The sequence below is a fragment of the Artemia sp. Qi Xiang Cuo genome, chromosome 1 (assembly GCF_049724085.1).
Source record: "Artemia sp. Qi Xiang Cuo chromosome 1, ASM4972408v1, whole genome shotgun sequence".
In the NCBI taxonomy this organism is placed as follows: domain Eukaryota; kingdom Metazoa; phylum Arthropoda; class Branchiopoda; order Anostraca; family Artemiidae; genus Artemia; species Artemia sp. Qi Xiang Cuo.
In genome coordinates, this window is record NC_142794.1 from 21,062,149 (window position 1) to 21,087,044 (window position 24,896).

The 24,896-nt window shown below is 33.2% G+C and overlaps 1 protein-coding gene across 4 annotated transcripts in view; it reads left to right on the plus strand.

The window, feature by feature from the left end:
* Wdr33 (WD repeat domain 33) overlaps positions 1-24,896 on the plus strand; it is a 62,938-nt gene that overhangs the window by 9,761 nt on the left and 28,281 nt on the right. For all 4 annotated transcript variants that reach the window (XM_089094127.1, XM_089093978.1, XM_089094063.1 and 1 more), the window contains 6 exons: positions 1,488-1,786; positions 3,731-4,000; positions 5,836-5,987; positions 12,661-12,758; positions 19,029-19,155; positions 23,948-24,181. In XM_089094127.1, the coding sequence (XP_088950253.1) occupies positions 1,505-1,786; positions 3,731-4,000; positions 5,836-5,987; positions 12,661-12,758; positions 19,029-19,155; positions 23,948-24,181 (1,163 nt within the window). In that variant the 5' untranslated portion in view covers positions 1,488-1,504. The remainder of the gene's footprint in view (positions 1-1,487; positions 1,787-3,730; positions 4,001-5,835; positions 5,988-12,660; positions 12,759-19,028; positions 19,156-23,947; positions 24,182-24,896) is intronic.

A 24,896-nucleotide genomic window follows, 5' to 3' on the forward strand; every position in this document is an offset into this window, starting at 1 on the left:
TCTGAGGATTTTATTTTCTATTTTCAACTACAAATTTTTAGCATAATGGAAACAACATAGGCGTATAGAGGCGAATAGTTAGAATATTAAATTTTTAGCATATTTAGATTTCTGTCCAAATTGTGATCAACAGAGTAAAATAATTTTGCTTGTTTAATAAATAGTTGCAATTAAGTACAATAAGTTCTATTGGACATAATGATAGTCTCTTGGCTAATTACTATAGTCCTAAGCACCAATATCTGATAGCCTACTATCAGATCAGTGATTGACTCTGAGGCTTGACCTTGGACCCACCAACACACTTTTGCTCGAGACTCAGGCTGGACCTTTTTTCTCAAGTATCACTCATCCCCCCCCCCATCTCCCCTACTGAAAAAATCTAAGGAGCACATGATAAATTTGTCCTCGTCCCCTCCTAAGATTGTTTCATATTATCTTCAGGTTTTTTTTCAATAGGTTGTAAAATTACACTTTTAAAAAAATCAAACTTTTCCATCCCAGAAACATATGTATCTTGTTCCTCTCTGGAGGTCTTGATCTTATGGACCTTAGTACTAATGTACTTCGAGTCTATTGTAATGCAATAACCGTTTTTTTGCTATCTGCTTCTTCTTCTTCTATTTAACAGCAGGCGGGCTTTTCAGTAAAACTATTTAGACCTTTTCCTTCTGCTTCACTCTGTGGGCTACAGAGCTACTGGCTTGATTGCCTCATATTTATTAGATATATTCAGATATCTTTCAGCAGATCTTTCGACTCTAGGAGTTCAAATATAAGATGATAGATGTCGATTTCTATGCTCTGTGTGCAGGTATAGTTGGATAGGCTCTTGTCTGATAGTTGGATTTTGTGGTGTTTTAAGTATTTTAACAGTTTAGAAAGCAAGGTATGTTGTGCAGACGTCAGCATATTACATTCAAATAGGCAATGGTCAATTGTTTCATTATTCATATTACAATGCCTGCAAAGAGGGGACAGGGGAATTGAACCACTTGAATTAGAAATCTTATATGAGAATGCAAGGAAATTTAGTCCATTTGTTCCAGAACGAATTCTATGATAAATTTTAGAAAGATACTTATTGGGAAAGGGGGAAAGGATAGGATTAATCTTATTAAAATTAATATCTGATAGCCTCCATCGGTAAATATCTCTAATTGGGATTGGTCTCCCACTTGGCTGGTCAATATTTATAGCATTTTTTGCTATTTCATCAACCTGATGATTACCACTTATGCCAGAGTGGCTAGGAATGTACTGAAAGCAAGTTTTTATGCCACTTGAAGCAAGATTATCAAGATTATCAAGATTATCAAGATTATGCAATAACCGTTTTTTTGCTATCTGCTTCTTCTTCTTCTATTTAACAGCAGGCGGGCTTTTCAGTAGTACTATTTAGCCCTTTTCCTTTTGCTTCGCTCTGTGGGCTACAGGGCTACAGGGCTGCTAGTCGAATTTAATTAACATATCTTCTTGATCTTCAGTATATAGACTTCAGACAATGGCACAAATGCAAGGATTACCCCCTGTTCATATACCAGCTGGAATTCCTCGGGTTCCTGGATTTCTACCAAATGCCGGCCTAAGACCAGTGGCACAGTTTCAACCAGGGGTTATGCCCCCTGGACATTTTCAACGAACTCCACAACAGCATACATCTTTCTATAGGCCATTTAAACCTATGATGATTGGCATGGAAGTAGATTATGAAGGAAAGAAATTGAGGAAGTCGATGATGCGAAAGACTGTTGATTATAATTCATCAGTGGTCCGCTATCTTAATGTAAGTGGATTTGTTCTTCATTGTAATGGTTGTAAAATCATCTATTTAATATTCAATATGTTTAGGCTATTATTAAAAGCCATTTCTTCATTTACAAATTTATTTTCCCTGATAAGTAACTCAGTCAAGCTTTAAACCAGAGGCTCCCTAGAGGTGAAAATTTTGAGGGATGAATCTGGATTAAGCTAAACCACGTTCCTATCGCAATTACTCTCTATTGTTTTTGGCATTCAATAAGAAATTGCAATTGCTGAAGTGTATTTCAATGCTTAATCTTAATATTAGTGTATATGTCCATTGTAATGGTTGTAAACAGAATCTATTTAATATTCAATATGTTTCAAACGGTTATTTTTTTTGGGGGGGGGGGTGCACTGAAGACGGTTCGGCGGAGGTCCTTATCTGTTTATTTCGGCGGAGGAAATATCTGCTTATTTTCGCTTCTTTTTGGTCCACTGGCTGATATTACCCTCGTTTTTCATTTTTTTTTTATCGTTTATCATTTATTCATTTATTTATTTACAGTTCTTCATTTATTATTTTTTTTTCTCTGTCAAATGCTATTGCTTTTTATCTTAACACGAGCTTCTTTTTCAATATATTTTGAGATCAATTAAGATGTACGTAAAATTAATCTCTTCCATTGTCTTCAAGACTCCTTAGCTACTAGTTTACGTAAAGATTTAATTAAACTAAATTAAATTAAGATTTGATTAAGTTTAATTTTAATTTAGTTAATACTAATGCTTATAATAATATTATTAACGCATTAGTTTAATTTGATAATAATATATTAAATTAGCATCAATTAAGATGTATGTAAAATTAATCTCTTCTGTTGTCTTCAAAACTCCTTAGCTACTAGTTTACTTATGGCTATTGCTTAGCTACTAGTTTGGCCTATTGGCCAAAGAACTGATGCTAGCTGGTAACAATTGAAAAATAAAGTGATAACTTTCGCACCAGTATAGTAAGAACTTCTGTAATAGTTGTAACAAAAGCTACAATTAGTCCCTACTGCCCATGCTATTAAATTTAAGTCCATACTGTTAAGTCTGTATCCAGGGGGAGTTACCGGTTTTGAACCCCCTTCCCTCCCGATTTTTTTTCCGACTTGTCAAAACATAACAAAAATGCATGTAAGCAAATTTTAATGTGTTTTTAAGTGTTTTTTTTTTATACTTCCTGCCTGAACAAAAATATTCCCAAACGAAAACCTGGGATACGGCCTTGCCTATAGCAGATTCTTAGAAATTATAGCAGAAAAAAATGTTGAAAATTGAAAATGATTTTTCACTCATTAAAAACAAAAATATAAAAATTCAAGAACCAAAATTTATTTCCCAAAACACTTGTTCAGCCTAAAATTTGTATGGAACTTTCCATTGTATCTACAAAAGGTGTTTGTTTTGGAAAAGTACCAAATCAAAGGCCCTTTTTGGTTGTCCCTGGACTTAAGGCCGTATCCAAGATTTTTGCCTAGGTGGGTATTTTTTTTTTTTTTTGGGGGGGGTTGGGGGGATACAAAAATAAAACTTCAAAAACACATAATTTGTTTTTATATGCATTTTGTTACGTTTTTACGAGTCCAGCAAATATTTGGGGGGGGGAGGGGGGGGTCCAACCTCTTCCCTCCTGGATATGGCCCTTCCTAACGTCGAAAAACGGTCGATAGAAAAGCACAAAATCGTGTCCTTCGACATGCAGTTGGTTTTCTTCCTTGAGGTTTGATAGTCTTTATAAAACAACAAAAACCCACTGGTTGTTGGTGCATTTGATTGGCTTTGTTCGGTTTTTGTGACGGATTTTAGCGATCAATTTTTGATAGTCTCTAGTTTTAATCTCACTTAAAACATTCTCACAGTCTTAAATTTTTATGTTAGATTATGTTTTTTGTTATGCTTTTTTAAATGCATGTGCATTTTTATTTTCAAATTTCTTTAGGATCGCATTTGGCAGCGTGATTATCGGGATAGAAGAGCACTGCAGCCAGATGTTACTTATTACCCTGATATCTACCCACCATCTGCATACCCAGATAATGCTGTCAATACAGTCACTACCCGATACACAAAAGTAGCCACTAACAAAATGCGATGTCCTATCTTTTGTCTTTCTTGGACTCCAGAAGGGCGTCGTTTAATTACTGGAGCATCTAGCGGAGAGTTCACGTTATGGAATGGATTGACCTACAACTTTGAAACTATTCTTCAGGTATTCTTTAATTTCTTTTCAACAAAATCGAATGTCTATAATGATTCAACTCGTCTCCTCACAGTACATAAATGGAAATCTATAAAAAAATGAAGAATATATTTATACTTAAACCAAAACAATAAAGGTGAGCTAACCCCCAGCCCAAAACCCCTAATTAAATCTCACAAGTTTATCAACCAATTTATGAATTATAAATTGAAGTAAACGAACTGCAACTAAGCTTGCAACCAAACGAATCCGTTTATTTAATAAAAATTTAATGATTCATAATTCGGTTTTTCAATAATTATTTTAAAACTTTGTTACTTTTTGTATTATTATTTACAGTTTGTAATTATTTGTTTCTTATTTATTTTGTTAATAAATAATTATTGTTAATTTTATTTGATAGTTATTTTGATTAATAATAATAAGTGATTATGGTTAGTAGATCACGAGAAAACTATTGACTTTATAGTTTTATAAGGTATTATGAGTCATAATAAAGAATTCTTCAAGAACTGACCAAAAAAAGAGTACTTTCAAATTATTTTTATAATAATTTTCGATTGTGTTTTCTGTCTGTAATTAGCAATTTTGCTTAAGGAAGAATGAGAGAGCTAGAAAGAGAAATTAGGCTTTTTTTGTTGACGATTATTTTTATGGTCTTTTTATTTTTTTATTTTCATTATTATTACTATTGTTATCATTTAGATAATATTATTGATTATTTTATCATTATTATTATTTATGTTAGGAGAAACTTTGCTCTGCAGGTTGCTATAAACAATTTTAGATTCTAAACATTTTGAAAATAAATGGTTTTCAATAAATGGTTTTCAAATGCAAATAAGTTTTTCTATTATTTTCTTTTCTTTCAGTTTTAAAGTTGAGTGTATAAATAAAATTGAACCTTAAAACTTGTATTTTTATGAAGATTTCTAAGTCTGTGACCCTTTTTAGGGAGGTCAAGGATTGGATAAAAAAATGGAATTTTCAGTAAACAGCCCAAAATGAAAGCTCTTTCTGTTGCTTTTCAGTTTTTTTAACAAAAAAAATACGCAAAATACGATGAAAATACGTTCCCATGATTCAAATTCATAGACTTCAAATAGGGAGGTTAAGGACTTGAAAAACTCACAAATATAGCATTTAACATGGCTTTTCAGTGTGTTTCCAACGAAAATATGCAAAATACGATTCACAAATATAGCTCTTAATATGGCTTTTCAGTGTTTTTTCCAAAGAAAATATGCAAAATACGATAAAAATACGTTCCCATGATTCAAATTCGTAAAGTAAAATCAATGTATGACAATTATCGTGATAAATAAGTGAAAAAAAGAACCTAATACTTTATTTTTGATAAAGTAGTTTTAATCTTGCATAGTTGCTCATTATAGGTTCATTTGTAGGCATCGGAGTTCACTTATAGTCTGTAGTAAGAAATAGAAGTCTATTTATAGGGCTCATTTATATGAGGGCTTAGATATACTTGCTCATTATAATATTTTTTTTTAATGGAGAAATAATTTATTCACAAAAAAAATCCGCAAAAGAAAGCTTGAAGCCCAGTATCCTGGGCTTGTATTGCCACTTAAAAAAAGGCATTAATTTACATCAGTTTTTTCGGGTTCTCATTTCAAAACAAAAAATACATAAAACATGTAGAGAAAAAAGTAAAAAAAATCACAAACCTACGGGCAATGGTGTCTCACGGAAGCCAGACTTTTCGACAATATCCTTAATAGAAAATACGGTAAAATATTGATTCTAAGATAAGTATAGACTCATTTATAGGCATATGAAATTATTTTATAGGCTGATAGTGAGAAGGAGGATTTTATTTATAGGCTCATGATACTTCTGTACGCACTATGGTGTGGAGTCATGATGATGCATGGATGATAACTGGTGATCAAAATGGCTTTGTTAAGTACTGGCAGTCAAATATGAACAATGTGAAAATGTTCCAAGCCCACAAGGAACCGCTCCGTGGATTATCGTAAGACTCTTAATTAGTTTAGGCTAATCAAATTAAAAAAAAAAATCCCAGCTATAGGCTGTTATTTCCAGGGGACTTACTAAGTTTGACATGAAGGTTGGTGCGTCAGTTGATAAATAAGCCTTGTTTGTTCTAAGAAACTTGTCGACAAACAGAGAATTTGTGTGTTTGATTTCTATTTTTGTCAATAGTATAATTTTCGATTCAACGAACGTTGAACGAACGGTACAACGTTCAGGGTACTTTCAGGCTAGGCCATGGATTCTTTCAAGCTAGCCTAACTTAAGACTAAGTTCCGTTATCTAATCTTTTCTTTGTATCCATAACGTTAGCAATGCCAAGAAGGCTCAAGTTCTACATAGAATTTTATGTTTTGTAAGTTTATGTTACGTTGTGGAAAAGTCAGCATAGTAGCAATTAAATGAAAATTCTAGATGAGCAATTAATAAATTTGAAAATAATACTTTATTTATTGAAAATAATAATATATATTTGAAAATAATACTTTATAAATAATACAAGGAAAATATACTTTTCCTTGAAAGTCTTTTACATCGTCTTTGTATTCCATAAAATTATCATCACAGTTTGAATCTTCTTCGCCATTCCACATTTTGCGTTAAAAAAAAAACCTTTAAGAAATGTATAAAAAAAATTTTATATTCATTTTTTGGAAACTAACTGGATATGGACTTGAAACTAACTATACTTAACCACTAAACATAAAAATAATACGTATGTAGGGGGAAAACTGCTTCATTTTCTGCTGATATGAATGTCGTCTTTTGATGACTAGAAAGATTTAACGTCTTTGGATGACATAGAAATTGTACGTTCTATCCTCTTTTCTATCATGTTGTTCTGTCGGCAGAAACGACGAATCGAACGCCGTATTTGGAAAATGTCAACATTGTCAACATTTGGAAAATGTCAACATGTTGACATAGAAATCTAGAAGTGAACGAAGCTATTCTTTTATCTCAGTTAAATCATCGTCTGTACCATAAGATTTAACCCCACGAAAGAGCTATCGTAACGCTATGGCAAATTATTTCCATTTGTTTTCTGGAATATTATTGGAATTTGAGGAGTTATTAAGGAAGTTGTTCTCCCTATCTCGACCCCCCAAAAATTTTTTGACTTTCATCTGTGGCTCTTACTGAGCTACAAACTGCTGCTCTGTAGCACAATGACGTCTTGTACATTATGAAAAACATTCTTCAATATTACAGTTTTTTGTGTAAACATGGCTATTTCGCTGTTTCTCGTTTAGTACTATTTATTTGGCTAGATAAAAAGGATGAAAATTCCATGCTTCGTAGTTTCCGCAACATATTAATGAAAAACTGTCACAAATAAACTGGCTCGTTATTTTTCCCTATATTTTTATAATTCGAGGAAACTAACGCTTTACTGAAAACGTAAAACTGACGCAACAAAATAGGATTAGAAGCTCAGAAATCCTTAAGTGGTCAGAAGAAAATAAAGACTAATTTATAAAGCTTGTAGGGAATGTAGGGAACCCTTGAAACCTGTAAGATTTTTAAGATTTTATTCAGATTTTTTAAAACTTGCATCCATTTTTGTGACTTTCATATAAATCATATATTAGAGGAAATATTGGAGGAAAAGAAATAAATAATTAAAGGAAAAAAAGCGTTGGAGGCAATGCCATATGAAAATTCCAAAAGAATAAATCCTTTAGGATATATTGACACTGATATGATACTATAATATTATTTCGATATAGCACTATTTATAGCTATTTCTGCCTTGTGCCACGCCAACCCTTGAAACCTTTAAGATTTTTAAGATTTCCTTCAGATTTTTTAAAACTTGTATCCATTTTTATGACTTTCATATAATTTATATATTGGAAGAAATATTGGAGGAAAAGAAATAAATAATTAAAGGAAAAAAAACGTTAGAGGCAATGCCATATGAAAATCCCAAAAGAATAAATTCTTTAGGATATATTGACACTGACATGATACTATAATATTATTTCGATATAGCACTATTTATAGCTATTTCTGCCTTGTGCCACGCCAACCCTTTAAATCTCTAAGATTTTCAAGATTACCTTCAGATTTTTGACAAGTTCCATCCATTTCTGTGGTTTTCATATAAATCACCTATTGAAGGAACTATTGGAGGAAAGGAAATAAATCATTGAAGGAAAAAAAAGTTGCAGGGAATGTAATATGGAGGACAGGAAATCCCCAAGGAATAAATCCTTTGGGATTTATTGACACTGGACATGATACTATGTTATAAGTTAATACATATTATAAGTCAACAAACGCATACTATATTATATACTATACTATGTGCTATATTATATACTATATTAGATACTATATCACAAATTAACAAATGCAATCCTTCAGACCTTAAGCCTTGTACATAGTAATATTTATTAGAAAATAACGGCTATTATTGTTTGGATGATACATTATACGAGTGCTTTGGTGGAAGACAAACTTGTTTCTTCTTAAAATCAAAATATTTTACTTGATTTGAATTATATGGCTCTTATTATTATTATATTATTTATTGTATAATGTTATTATAATTTTATTAATTTGACAATCTTTTTATATTTCTATTATTTGCCTTAGCCAAACCTGAAATAAATGCCTATAAATGTGTAAAAATAGTTCAAGCGGTACCAGATCACCCATGCCTGGAAGCATCCCCCCCCCCTAGGGGTGCGCGTGTTGTGTGACATATTTCCCTTATATTATTTTTAAGGGTTTCCCTGGAGTCTGGGTCCTGGTTATATTCTACCCCTGATATTTTTTTTCCATTGTTTCTTTTTTTAGTTGTTGTTTCTACTTTTAGATTTCAAAATTATCATATTCCCCTTCTTGTGACATTGTAAAGACACTTTAATGCGTCCAACCAGTATTGGGAGAATTATTTCTAATTGCATCGTCAAATAATTATAACATTCGACACTCATGTACCTTTAATGTTGTTAAATAATGAAAATAATTTCACAATTAATTTTTATTCTTCGCTGTATTAATAATGAACATTTTTGTTCAAATTAGTTATGTCACAAATATATATTTTTAAGATTATTTTTCTATCTCTGAAATTGTTGAGATCTTCTTAGGATTGGCAATGAAATTTTAAAATTATTTTATCTATTATCATATAAGAGGCCATGCCATAAAAAAAATTATAAACCTGAATGAGATTTTAAGTCATCTTTAAACATCACATTTGTCTCATCCAGACCCGTTTAAAGGGGGTGACCGGGGCAATCTGCCCGGCAGCGTGGCTGGGGACGCCGCGGCTTGAGCTGGCCCGCTTTGATCATGTTTTTCACTTTTATTTGGCTTTTATTGCTTATATTTGAGATGGGAGGAGGGCACTGTAATTAATTTTGCCCCGAGCATCACCAACCCTAGGAACGACTTTGGCTACGTTAAGTTAATATTCGTGCTTCTTGTTTTTTGAGGTAGTCATACTATCGCACTATACATCTAAATCTGACCTCTGTATTCATTCTTCATTTTCAATAGATAATTTAGGTATGACGCAACAAGTAGATGGCGTTATATTTGCAGCAAAAAAAAACTTTGCTTAGATATTATGGAACGGGTCAAATAACTAAAAAAAGAAGCATGTGAAAATGAGATTAAATTCGTCTGCTAAATTCGTTCATATGGGGAGATTGGCTGCATGAAGTTTGGTGCAAAATTAGGGGAAATTTGGCTCAAATATTCCGAAATCAGTCGATGACCTCAGAAAAGCAGCATGTAAAAAATGAGATTAAATCTGTCTGCTAAATTCATTCATATGGATAGATTTGTTCCGTAAAGTTGTGTTAAAAAGGTTATTTTCGGCTAAGATATTCCGAGATTGTAGAAAATATCTGAAAAGCAGCATATGCCTAATCAGTTCGTATTTTATGGTAGCCCAAGCAGGCAGACTTATTTAACCCATTTGCTGATGATGGAAATAGTTTAATACTAAATTTTCTCAAAAGGTAAACTTGTTCCGTTTTCGCGGTAGACTTCGGACAATTATCATATTGAGTCACTAGTAGATAAGAAAGACCAGGGGCATCGTTTGGGGGTGGCAGAGGGGGAGGAAGTTGCCCCCTCCCAATTATGTGGAGAAAAAATATTATACATCCCATGCCCTTTGACTATCCAGGTATGGACCCTACTTGCCCCCCCCCCCCCCCAATAAAATGCTGGAGATTCGCTCCTGAGAAACACCCCTTAATTGGGGTGCCAATTCACGAAAATCTAGGGCGAAGGAGGGGGACAAGGATTTCTTAAAGCTAGTGTTAATTAAGATGGTGCAGCTAAAAAACTTATCAGGGACCTGATTTATCTAGGCCCTCCAATTGGTCCATCTGTAGCAGCAATCCGCAAGCTGATTATTGCCCGCACTAACTAGAAATTACGCGGGGCATACGCGGTGTATATTCCGTCACAGATAAACATTACAAAAGTGCTCTTTGTTAAGCTTTATAATTTTGTGGCTTTGCCTCATGTGCTGTTCCATGTACATTTTGTACTAGGATTTTGGGATCTTCTGACAGCCACGGATAAGTAAGAGATTAGAAAGCTGTTTTTCAAATTTGCATAGTTCCTTCTACAGCTCCTCAGGTGCATTCAAAATAGTTTCCTTATAAAAAAATATTGGATTGCTGACCCTATTCTTAGTGTTGATGACCTGGCCTCTAACCTTAGTAGTAAAGAAATGAACCACCCCTGGATGGCTATTCTTTTTTCAATTGTTCGTAGTTGGTGTTATGTATTTTTGTGCATTTTAATTATTTTTTTTGCTCATTTTCTCTTTTTGTGCGCCATTGATTTCACTTTGTGTGTTGATAGGTAATAAAACGTTTCATTCATTCATCCATTCATAAAAAGTAGATATTAAAAAAAAAGATTAAAGAAAAGGCTTTAAAAAAAGTTTTTCTATGAAAATACCAATACATTTATTTTAAAATCTAGGGGAGAAGGGGTAATTGCAACCTCCTGGCCACCTCTAATTGGCGCTCTTGCTCTTTCATTTTGAAGTTTACATAAGGGTATGGTGATGCTTTGTATGCAAACATTATAAGTTGTATCGTTGATTATATTTAAATTGTTTTCTCTTTTAAATGGTTACCTTTTCTTCAATAAGGTTTGATAATATAAACATAAGGAACCCAAAAAAAAAGCTGGACAACACGGTTTTGTCCAGCGGACTTCACGGACAACAAGAATTCAACTATTTGGAACAGAGCTAAGTTGAACTTCACAGCTGCGTCACAGCTAGGTCACAGTGCTTACGTCCATGTGAATAACATTGAAATAAAGCGCGATTAAAGATTGTTTAGTTATTGTTTGGTTGTTTTCTTTTTTTTTGAACACTTATGAATTGCGCGATTTTTTTTTTTTGGATTGCGCGGCAGATATTGTTTAGTTCATTGTCTGGCTGTTTAGTCATATCTTTTTCCTTATTTGCATAAAATATTTTAGTTTTTTTATTGCAAAAGATCTTAGCATTTTGTTGTAAAATAAGTAAATAGGTAGCGTATCTTTATTGCGTCTCTGTTGTCTTTTTATTGTCTTGTTTTCATCCAACTTCAAACAACATTCTGGCGTTCATAGCTGGGGAGTTTAATCTCTAGGGAGTTTAGACAGAGGTGGTTTATGGGGGTGACAGAGGGAGCACTTGCCTCGGGCGTAGAAATTTTAGTGGCGCAAAGTTTCAAATAAATAATCTAACGGTTATAATCAATTTGTAATTTTTGAAATTCTATTTTTATTAAAATAAATTAGAGGGCGCTGTTAGTAAATGAAAATAATTAATAAATTACTAATTATTTTACAACATAAAAATAAATAGAAAATAGTTAAATTTTGATAATTAGATAATAATAATTAAATAATTTAAATAATAAAAAAAAAAATTAATTAATTAATAAATCGAAAATAATTTTGATAATAGATGAAAGTTTGGTTGATATTTTGCGTGAAAATTTTGTGAGAGAATGGGGGGGGGGATGCCAATCAAGATTTTGCTCGGGATGTAAGAGAGGCCACTGAGTTTAAATCTTTTATATTTTATTCTTTTTTACAAACCTTTTTCTTGTCTTCTGTATTGATATTCAGTTTTTCTTTCTGCACTATTCTTTTTTATGCTTGCTTTCTGCCTTTTTTCATCTAAATCTCATTTTGAACCATTTACTATTTTTCTTAATTAGAATAATACGTAATTGTAATAATACAAAATGAGTTTTCGCTTTACTCTCTAAATTTTATGCCAATTAAGTAGAACTGATTTCCCTCTCAACCTGCTCTTTTTAATTTTTTAGGAGAGTACAACATTTTCGTCTGTGTTGTCACGTTGAACCGCGAGATTAAATAAACACAATTAATTAGTTTTGGCTGTTTTTGCTGATTTTTATCCTACGTCTTTTTTTTAATTTGGCACTTACTACTGCCGAGCATTTGACAACTAGCTCTTGACATCTAAGTATGGTTTATGTTGTTGTGAAAGCCGCTATTTGAGACAAGAAACTGAATTTTTGACACAAAAAAAAACAAACCATTTCTGTAGTAAGGGTAGCATTTTTCTTTGCATATTTTCCAAGGTTCCAAGAAATGGTTTAAGCCCATTAAATTATTTTCGTTCTATCGTTATTTTTGCTTTACAGGTTTAGCCCAAGTGATCAAAAATTTGCTACTTGTTCTGATGATGGAACAGTTAGAATATGGGATTTCATTCGGTGTGAAGAAGAAAGAATTCTTAGAGGTAATTATCGTCTCCCTTTTCTAATCCTTTTTTCTTTCGGGATATCAATGGTACTTGCCTCCTTATTTCTATATTCAAGGAGGATGTACTAGGAATAGATGAAGAAGAGGTAATAACAAAAGCTGGAGAAAAAAATAGGGAAGAAATAAAAAGTGAAGTTCTGAATAGAGAAAAAGGGAGGAGGGAAATGTGTAGCGGTGTTGGCTGGTGTTGTGCTGCTGTGAGTTGTTAATAGTAGTAGATTGAGGTATTTGACAGGAATAGACGTGGAAGAGGTTATAAGAAAAGCTGAAGAAACAAAGCGAGAAAGAATAAAGAGTGACTCAGAATAGAGCAGAGGGGAGGAGGGACTTGCGCAGCGGTGTTGGCTGGCGTTGTGCTGCTGTGAGTTGTTAATAGTATTAGCTACTACATGTTTCAATTATCTGAAAAAAAAGAATAACAAGTAACTTGAAGGATTTTGATGATGATGTTTTGATTTTTAAACGGCTTCCAGCTTTACTAAAAATTACTTTAGTGACTTAGGTAATAATTTAGACCCAGGTCTTTTCAGATTCAGTGAGTGTTCATATATGTAAGTTTTGTAATTCTTTCCTTTCTGCTTTTTTTTTAATGCTGCTTCAACGTTTTTGAATGATTAAACAGGGTATCAAATAGCTATTGAAGTCCAACTATATTTACTTGAATTTAAGGGCTAATGTAATTTATTATTGCTTATTATACTATCAGTATAATTTATAATGGCATTTCATATAATTTATATATTGTAAAGAAACCTGGAAAGACTGACTGATCTTTTAGAATGGTGTTGCAAATTCCTCTAAAAAACATTTGTTATCCTTTTTTTCCTTTTTTTTCTGCTTGTTTCTCTTCATGATAGACAGACAATTTTCATTTATTTCCGAAGAATATCTTACTAATATTATTTTTAGTGTATTACTATTTTTTTTTTTTGGGCGGGGGGAGGTGGGATCCCTCCCATAAAGATATTTTTTTTAGAATCGTGGGGTATATGTTGTTTGCTTTGCTAAGCTTTTGGAAAGATTTACCCTGGAAAAAATTACCAAATCTCCATAGGTAGTCTTCGATATTGCGGCTTTCTGGAAAAAGCTCAAAAATGAGCTGAGGAGTCAGCTCAAAAATCAAATCCTGAAAAACTTGAAAAGTAATTTTATCTGGAAAGTATTTGCTTACAGTAATCATAATGTCGATAACTTTGACAAAATTTGTACTCAAGGAGCCTTTCAACTTTATACTACACTTTCAAAGGTTTTAATATTTCCAGCTTTGCCCCCTCTATTTAGAAGGATGTTACGTTCTTTTTTTAACTTTTTTTTTTATTATTTTGGTTTGAAAAATACTTTGACGAAGATTTAGAGGCCGGCTAATTTGGAACAGTATGAATTAGGGGGTTATTAAAGAAAAATTAGATCAACTGACAGAATATTGTACAGATGGATAACTAGAGCTGCCCGGAGCCTAATTGCAAAAAAAAAATTCACCTCCCCAGAGGGTGGGATAATCAGCAACACAAGGGAAAATTTATTTCAGAAGAAAGGGAGACAATATCTGTCAAAATTTAAGAAATGGAAAAAGTACAATGACAAAATATTTATTGCGAATATTGAAAAGATCATGAGATCTTTTTTTTTTGAGGAGGAGGTACTAGCTACTTTTTCTTAGCCATCTAATGCAACAAGGTACATGTTTTAATTTTTTCCTTCAATCAGGAAAACCTAATTAATTACATCCTTAATGAATTTTTGTTTCTAATTTGTTTACAATAAAACTGATAAGTCCGTGTTTCTTATGGTATTAACTACTGTCTAATTACACAAATTTCTCTTTTTTGGTAAATTAGCTTAGGACTGCATCAAACATATTATATATAATAAAATCAAACTATATATATATATATATATATATATATATATATATATATATATATATATATATATATATATATATATATATATATATATATATATATATATATATATATATATATATATATATATATATATATATTGACTTATCTGATAATGCCTTTTGCATAATACTAATCTCAAAGCTAAAATACGATAGACTTTTTTTGGTGAAAGAGTAATACCACTCATAGTACTATGTAATACATAGTACGTTTTGCTATTGTACGTTCTGTACATTTTGCATAGTACGTTTTGCTCTTATACCTCGTGAAATTTATCATAAGATCTAGTAATTCGGAATTTGATAGCGAAATTTTTAATGATGTTTCATGATTCGAAGAAAAACACATTATTTGGGGCTTTGTTTTGCAGTTGCTGGCTTTCCCCGGATCAGTGTCGGGATTCCATTTGGATCGGCTCTTCTGGTGGATTTGTTTGTTGTTTCTGAAATATATTCCATTTCCTCTAAAAATGTAAATGAACTTTGTTGTGTACTATTTTTTGAAAATAAAAATAAATTGTTTGAATTGAATTGGCGTATAGTGGTATAGGTTTTTTTCTTCGAAATATCGGGAATAAATTTTGCGGAATTGAAGTATTTCGTTTTGTTCTTTTTTTGTTATAAGGAATAGGCTGATTTTATTGATATAGCTATTACACTTGCACAAGATCTATTTTATTCAAGATTAAAAAAAAGTCCATTACCTTCAACTTTTAAAGATTTTCCGCTGTTTTTTGTCTTTTTAACGGTAGTGCTAGAAACTTGGTAGTGGCTTTGTTTTATCAAAAGTGATTTATTGATGCTTCAAAAACATAAGTTAAGAGCTCGAGGGGGTATATCTTTGGTTAGGTTGGGTATTAAGGATGGTTTTAGTATTGCACTAGGGAACTCTGGGGAACACTGAGTCCCCGTGTGCCCCCTTGGTCTGGTTTAGTTTTTTTTAAATGTGAAAATGACATGGTCTCTGTATTGTTCGTGCCCTATGCCCTTCGGACTCACGGGCAAGTTACATCTGAGCCCTTAACTTCTTAATGAAAATTTATTAAGGTTTGTATATTATTTATTGTCTACATCATTGAAAAAATAAGAAAAAAAAATGTTTAGCTACGTTAGTTAAAAAATACGTAAGTTATACCCGATTCTTCATTAATAAAATTGGGTCTTTGGAATTTTTTTTTATAGGAATTTTGTAGCTTGTACGATGAAATTGTACTGGACCAAGTCTATTATTAGCAAGTATCATATATAAACGCGATTTGGGGGAATTTTTTTTTATGGGGGGGAGCATTTTCCCCCTAATGCTAAAATATTTACGAAATGTACCCCAAAAAGGGGAAACTGGGTGAAAATAGATGTATTCTTACTGTTTAGAAAAACTTGAACCCCTACTCTCCCCCAAAGAAAAACTGAAACGGCGTCTCTTGTTTCAAATTGCCAAGTCATCCATCCCAACAACCAGTAATGGGTGTAGTTGGAATAAAAAGGTAGTAAATCACCCACCAAAGTTTATTTTAAAAAACTAGGCTTTGCTATTTTTGAAACTCGGCAACGGAAAATAATATTTGTAGGTATATTACAAGCTGGATTTGTGTACCGCTATTATTTAGCCTTCTCTGAATGTCGACAAATAATAGAAGAGGTAGTTTGAGTAGGTTTATTCGTCCATAATGATAAGTACTCGCTCAGGGGGGGGGCTGAAATGTTGCGATATTTAGTTGAAAACTTACTTAATTATATGTTCTATCCTCCTGAGACCCGAGGTTTAAATAGATGATGTAGAATTACCAAAACTCATTTTGGTCAGAAAAATATGTGGATTTCGAATATAGTCTCCAAAAAAATTTCATCTTCCTCCCCCCATCGGATGTCCCGGGGGGTGGATATCCGGTCTTAATCTATGAATATTATGTCACGAAGTTCATGTTTACATTAATTTTCATAGTCAATTGGTTGTTTGTATGTAAACAGTAGCATCCTGACTAAAATAGAGGAAAATGGAATTATTTCATTTTCCTACCGAGGACAAGTGGGGAAAAATCCCTGCAAAAAATATTAAAGAAATACAAAAGAGGATGCTTATAGGATGCAACCACGTTTCAAAAACTTTGAGGTTTTCCAGGGTTGCAAAATAATTTTCGGGCTGTAAACTTGAGTTGGTCTCCCACTTTGTGAAAAAAAAGATAAAACGTTGCAAATAAACTAATTTTCAAATACATTGAAAATGTTGGAGCTTGATCTCCTCTTAGGCGCAAAAAATCAAACTGACAGAAGAAAAAATTTTGGGATGTATCACAATATCAAATGTGTCTTGAGGAAATTTAGTTTTTTCAACATTTGCAAGAACAAGTTGCCTCTGAAGACAAAAATTAATGATGATCGTTTTTGCTAGGATACTGGATTTTTGCTCATTGATCAGTTTATTTTTATTATAGTCATAAACTAGTATATTGTTAGTACATTAGTTGTTCTAGTACGTTATATTGGAAATTTTTTCCGTTGTTTGTTTTCCAATTCTTTTTCGGGAAAAAGAGCTACCAATTTTTAGGTGATGTTGTATATTTAGTAGTAACACATGTCTTGGTCAAAGGCATTTATCTCCACTACATTTACAGTATCCTTTAATGTATTGAAAACAGTATATATAACCTCCGTAATCTGTTATATCCAGCAAGATTCATGGTGTCATCAATTAGTTTACGAATTGCTGCTATTCTTGGGAATTAGATGACCGTCAGCTGTATGTGCGGGCTAATCCCTACAATTTCCTAGAGACTTCAGAGACGTCCCAAACAGGCACGTACAGAGAAGGTTTTTTTTCCGGGGAGATGATAAAAAAAATGATTTACTAATTTGAATAAGAAGTGTCCAGAAATTTGGACGCCCCACCCCACTCTGCTTGTGTCCCTGGCCACAAAGACTTTAGTATTTGAGGATAAAATAAGAAGCTGATTTGCATTAATTTTTATCATAAATTTTTGAAACCTGCTTTAGTTGGATTCAGAGACTATATACAGCTATTCTGACTGTAAACTCAGGTGGACCTCTCAGAGAAATTCAGAAATTGCGCTCTCTACTTATTTTGGGTTCAGTTATAATATTGGGTACGTTCCACATTGCCTCATATTTAGTCATGGGTTGGCGCCTTTTTTAAAAGTAATTCACATGGGTGCGGGTTTTAAAAACGTAAAGACGAAGATTATGGAAGAAACATCATAATTTCGGAAAGAGGCCACGAGCCCAGAGCCCCCTCTCTCCTTGTGTCACTACCCCTAAGCGGATGGATTCCTACGAGTTCCTCTTTCTCTCACCAACATCATTTGTTACGTAGCTCTCTATCAATTCATGACACAAAAGTTGTAGGATATACTAAGGCCAAGCACCTCTCCTTAGCTCCGCCTTCGCGTGCAAGCCATGATGAAATTAGGCAATCAAATTCTTCTGATCAAAATCCAATTTAATGCTTCCTACTTCAACCACTTCCTTCTATTGCGCTAGTGCTGCTGCGTCCCATTTTTTTAAATAAAGTTGTATTACCTCGTATATTTAAGCCATGTTAGCGGCCGAAATCTGGTAAAACTGGTGTTATTTATGAGCCATGGTTAGCTCATGGCGAATGTTGTGTATGTGTTGAACATTTTCTTCAATATGGACATGCTAAAACAAGAACCTTTGGCTTTCGTTCAGATATTTTTTTTTTTCATTTCAGTTGTTAAGTAAGTTTTCTTTTTCTGTTAAACATTTTGGAGGCTTAAATAATTTTTTAGACTGCAATGGCTGCGGCTAGTTATAAAAAAAATTGATAAAGCAGGCAACGTGCCGATATTTCGGCAATGACCTTCGCTAAGCCGTAAGAAGACTTAGTAGATGTCTCTGGAGAAATAACACTGTACCCGCCTTTTTTGCTTTGTCTTTGTTTGACTGTTGTTTGTTGAGGCTAGTCACGTGTGGCTAAGTCTTCTTATATTTCTTGGAATCAGGTCGGGTTTCCACTCAAGACTAAAGGTTCGTTGATCCGTTGGTGGACCAGTATTTTGTGCGCATTTTGCTTGTGATGTAAAATGCTTGCACGCACTATGTTTTGAATCGAAAAGAAGAATTAGTTTCGCAAGCATACGTAGTCGATACAGTACTACCGATAGCCGTAGTCGGTGCACCTAAATGAGAAAAATAAATATGTTTCGGCTTTGGAGGGTCATTCCTGCGATCTCCATTTAGTTATTTATCATTAAAAAATTGAAGAGTGACCTTTTTAAATTGTTTGTCTAATTTTGTATCTTTTTTTAAATAAATATGTTGGTAAAGTGCACGTTGTTTAACCTAGTATCATTTTGTCATTGGTAGGTCATGGCGCTGACGTGAAATGTGTTGATTGGCATCCTCATAAGGGCTTAATAGTATCGGGGTCCAAAGACAACCAACAACCCATCAAGCTTTGGGATCCAAGGACTGGAAATTCATTGACAACATTGTAAGTTTTGATATCTTGCGTAGTGCATCTAAATGCTAAGAGTGTGTTCCAGGCGGAAATTACAATTTAATTCCTATTTACTTCAAATTTAATGTGAATTAACTGCCAACCTGGAACAGTTTATTAACTAATTCCTTAATATGCATTCTAATTTATTATTAAAACACGAGTAATTTTAATGAGCAATGAGTAAAGTATGAAAAATATGAGTTTTGATCCCTTAATACTCATTAGTTACTATTAGTTTGGTTATTTGCCTCCATTTTTCCCACTCTGATGATGAATGTACAGAAGTTAATTCAGTAAATATGCTAGTTAACCGTATTCACAAAAATTTAATACGAATTTAATTTTCGATCGTTCCAGCTGTTAATTCGCTCTCACCTGGAACGAAATATTAAATTTTTATTAAATATTATTAACTTTTCGTCGGACCGGGAAAACGCCATAGGTCTAGAATGAAAGAATGGTTAAGTTCACCTTTGCTACATCACGTTTTACAGAGGATGAAAAATGGTGAATAATTATGGCACCTTACATGGGGCCGAACGAAAAGCAAGATAGTCGCAAAAGAGCAAAGGTCATAGGGAAAGATTTAACTCGGGCTCCTGAGTAGAGTTGGGTGGAGGAAGCGCACGCGCAGCTGAGTCAGCCTCACGTGACATGGTGGTGGGAGGGTATTTTTGTAGTAGTATTAATTAGCAGTAGTTTAACTCATCTATTGGAGGAGTAACAGATTTCGTCCGAGCGAGTTTATATTTATTGTATGCTCAAAACATAAAATTAAACGTATTTTTCTTAATTTTGAGTGAAAATTAAGGGTGTATCCATGTTTTTTCTTTAACACAACCCCAAAGACAACCGATCAGAATTTTGGGATAGCCATTTGGTTCAAATTAGTCAAAAGACTCAACTGTTTTGTCGCCTGGGATAACAAGACCTCCACAACTCCTGGGACAATGCTTGTATATTATGCAAGTTGTACATTATTTATGCGTATATTTTGTAATGGAAAAGGGTGCAGTTGTAATTCTGGATGTCTGATTAGCTCGGAACTTACAGAGATCATCTTTGGACCAGAAAATCATACATTTTGTTGAGAGTAGGGGGAGAAATCGGCCAAAAAGCTCTTCGTTCCTTATTAGTTGTATTTTAATTGAGCTTTCACGGATCATTCGCTAGGCCAAGATTACAAGTTTCCCATAAGGGTTTTCTGGAAACGGAACGCAAACCAGAGTAAATCAAAAGACGTTATAACCTGATTTTTCAATTATTTACAATATCTTGGGAATGGCTTACGGGATCGAGTTGAAATTTTGAGGGAGAATTCAAGCATGAAGTGTATTTATAATTTTGACTTGGGTGGGGGTGGAAGTAAATCGAAAGACACTATATGTGTTCTGGTCTTCGAAATAGCATGCCTGTAATATTTTGAGAACAGCTTAGGGGATGGAATTGAAACTTTCAGGCAATGTTGAACAAAGGAAAGGAGAGGGCTGGCCAAGGGAAATTCAAATTTATTTGGGGGAAGGGGAAGACCTAACCAATTTTTGTCTAACGACTTATTATGTTTTTAGGCCTTGGTTAGGTCTAACCAAGACCTAACCAAGTATTATATTTTTATCTTACGTTGGTGTATTTCATTAGGGTTGAGCGTCAGAGAAATATATTAGAAGAATATTGGTAGTGGGTATATCATACAAGTACCCAAATTTTATTTCGAGCTATGTGTTTTAATTGTCACAACATCAGAATCAAAAAGCTATATCTCAAGGCTTGCCAAGGTTTATAGATAGGAGTGCTGCTACCTGTCCCTTTTTCTTTCTTAAAACCTCTAAACGGTTTGAATGTCCTTCGTAGAGCATCCATGTTTTGCAAAACAAATATATTTGTTAAGAAAACACTACCCTCTCTGTAAAAATGCCTTTAATGTTTGGAACGTATTAACCCTAAAATTTTAAAATGTTACTGAACATAGTATACGCCATCCTACATAGCGGAGGTAATAAAAAAAAAAATCACATGCCTAGAATAAAAATGAACTATTTTTTTTATAGCTATTCTAGAGAGGTTATGACACTAAAAGGACTGTAAAACCACGATCTAGGATATTTCCAGTAACATCTTCAAAATGGGGGGGGGGGTATACATTTAAATTTGCAACTTCAAAATACGTATTTATGAAACTGTTTTGACCGTTCTTTTTCGCTCGACAGATTCCTATAAATGTAAGCGAAAATCACATCACAGTAAAATTGGATCCCCGCCAAAGGGTGATAATTCCCCTATCCTAGGTGAAATAGCTGATTTCAATGCTTTTTACGTCTGAGGACTTAGGCAGGTTAGAAGTTATTAGCTCTACTCTGTAAACTGCTACAATTTGTCATTACTCGTTGGACTGTACCAACTGAATGTTAAAAAAAAAATTGCTCTAATTTAATACCATAACTTACTATGATTCGTCTTTTCTCCCATAAGATGCTTGATGGCTGAGGAGCGTAGAGTGTTTAACTAGGATTCGTTCGACTTGTTCCTCGCTTTGTCGAATGGTTGTCACTCGCAAAAATATAAATTCGATAACAGCCAAACTGTTCATTTTACGTTTTAATGTCGCTCCTAACTTTCAGTTAAAAAAAACCTGTTTTTTATTTAATTTCTGAACGTTTTTGAATTAATGCAGACTTTGATTTTGGCTCACCGTACATGAGTAATTAAAACGAAATTTGCATGTTAATTTTACTTTTTTTTTTGGCTAAACGGCTTTCTCAAAATTTTGGTTTTGACGTAACTTTCGTAACGAACTTCTATATTCGTATATTTTTATTATGAATATTAGGGAGTTCGCGCACCAGCCAATACATCGCTCTTTACGCTAAAGTTCAAATTTTGTTCCAATTCTTTAAGAATGACCCTTAATCACAACGGCCGTTAATTAGAATAAATAGCTCTGATGAAAGTATAAAAAAACTTTAGCGTAAAGAGCGAGGTAATGACTAGGGGTCGAACCCAATCATAATAATTTCTGTTCGTTTTAAGTTTTGATGTTGCTCCTTACTTTCAGTTGAAAAAAATTGTTTTTTTATATTTAATTTCTGATCTTTTTTTAAATAATGCTGGGAAATCCGGCGCTCCCTTCATAGCAATGTCCCTTTCTCCATGGAAAATTCCTCCATGGAAATATCCTACCACATAACCCCCGACCCCATCCCCCCCAACTATCAGTAAAAATCCCCCCTGAAAACTTCTTTATACTTCCCAATAACCAATACTTTATGTAAATATTGGGCAAAGTTCATAACTTGCATACCTTCCCCTGGGGACTGTGGTGGATTATATCATGCTCAAAGACATAGTTATTGTATTTTTCGACCATGCTGAACAAAATGGCTATGAAAATTTTGAACGGGTGACTTTAGGATAAAAATTAGCGTGGGAGGGGATTAGCGTCCATTTTTTGGTCACTTAAAAAGGGCAGTAGAACATTTAATTTCCGTTCGAATGAGCCCTCCCATGATATTCTAGGACCACTGGGTCGATACGATCACCCCTGGGAAAAAAATAACCGAAAAAAAAGAAGAAAAACAAATAAACACGCATCCGTGATCTTTCTTCTGGCAAAAAGTACAAAATTCTACATTTTTGAAGATAGGAGCTTGAAACTTATATAGAAGGGTTCTCTAATACGCTGAATCTGATGTTTGATTCTCATTAAAGTCCTATGACCTTTAGGGGGAGTTTCCCCCTTTTTTCGAAAATAAGGTAAATTTCCTTAGGGACGTAACTTTTGATGAGTAAAACAAAACTTGATGAAGCTTATATATTTGAAATCAGCATAGAAATCTTATTCTTATGATGTATCTATTGGTATCAAAATTCTGTTTTTTAGAGTTTCGGTTACTGTTGAGCCGGGTCGCTCCTTACTTACAGTTCGTTTACCACCAACTGTTTGACTATTGTATTTAATGCGATTCCTTTATTTTGAAAGACAATTTATTGTACTTTTTTTATTTAAAATTAAGAAATACAAAATCGTGGTGGTATATCCCAGATGCCCCAAGCCTCTTAAAAATAGTGTATGCAAGCCTTTATAAGAAATAGAACTACAGTTTGTCTAAAAAGAAAAAGAAAAGAACACAGGGCTTTCCTTCAAAATCATAAAGCTAATTATTAAAATCAAAATTAAAACATTTCATGTTATCGATGTTTTTTTTTTAGTTTAGATTTGTGCTGACCGAATGTAAAAAAAAAGAAGGAAAAAGATTTATACCAAAAGCGAGTAATAATTTTTTTCTCTAACTGTTTACCTCAATTCGTTATTTTTGTTCATGTTTTACTTTTGATATGCACTGGCCAAAGGTAAAGGGCTAAATTTATGCCAAAAGGGAACAGGACATTTTTTCGAATATTTACATTAATTTCTCAATTGTGCTTCACCTAGGCTTTTCAAATTTTATTTTTGTGTTGCTTTTAGTTCACTTTTCGCCTTTATTTTTGGGCTTGAGTTAACAGTCTGAATTTTATTAAATTAAATTTAAACTTAATTTTCGTTTGTAATTTTCCAGTCTATTGGGTAAGTCCGCTCTGTCTGCAATACTATTATTTCTTAATTCCTGTTTTAACGCAATTTAAAGTCTCAACGATTTCTTTCTATTCATGTCTTTTTTTTCTTTTTTTTTCATGGGGTTGTTTGTGCCTATCTTAGTTTAAAAGTTGATAACGTATCTGTGGTAAAAAAAATAATAATAATATAATATAATATAAAAATAATAGCAATAAATAATAATATTCATAGGCATTCTCATAAAAGTACAGTAATGGATATCAAATGGAATCAAAATGGCAATTGGCTTTTAACAGCTTCCCGGGATCATTTGGTGAAAGTGTTTGATATAAGGCGCCTTGGAACAGAGATGCAGATCTTTCGAGGTCATAAAAAAGAAGCTTCCTGTCTTTCCTGGAATCCAGTTCATGAAGCCCTTTTTGCCAGTGGAGGCTCCGATGGATCAATCTTGTTTTGGCATGTTGGGTAAGATTCTTGATCAATTCAGAAAAGTGAATTCTGGGAATAGGTTGATACAGATCTACTAAAAGATTAAAAAAGATTCACCAAAAGGAACAACCAGTATTTTGGTTTAAACATAAAAGAATAGTACACGTGTGTGGAATTTCTCACAAATCTTTTTTTTTTTTTTATTAGCCTTGAAATCGGCATGTTTATAGGGAAAAATTGTTTATTTGTTTATTTTTGTTGTTCCAAGCATTATTAGCAATCATGACTAGTAGAGAAGTTCTAAATTTATGCTTCTTCCTCCTTTAATTTTTAATTTTAATTTTTAGTTTTTAGTTTTCAGTTTTAATTTTTCCACAAACGAGTGGTGGGTCAACCTGTGACTCCGATGGTCAATGGTGGTTCAATGGTGACTCCAATGGGTCAATCTTGTTTTGGCATGTTGGTTAAGGTTATTGATCCATTCAGAAACGATTGAGCAAGTTCGATAATGTATTCAGTTATTTCAGTAAAGTGAATTCTTAGAAATAGGCTGATATAGATAAAAACTTTTTGGATATTGCCGCTAAAAAAAGGCTTTATTACGCTCCTATATCTGAAAGTTAATTAAATTTAGGTTTTTGGTGGGATTCTCAAAATATTCAACATGTAACTTAGCTCTGGAATTCCCATTTCCAGGACTTACAACTTTATTAAAACTCAATTTTTCAAAAAAGGAAGTGGCACATCTTGG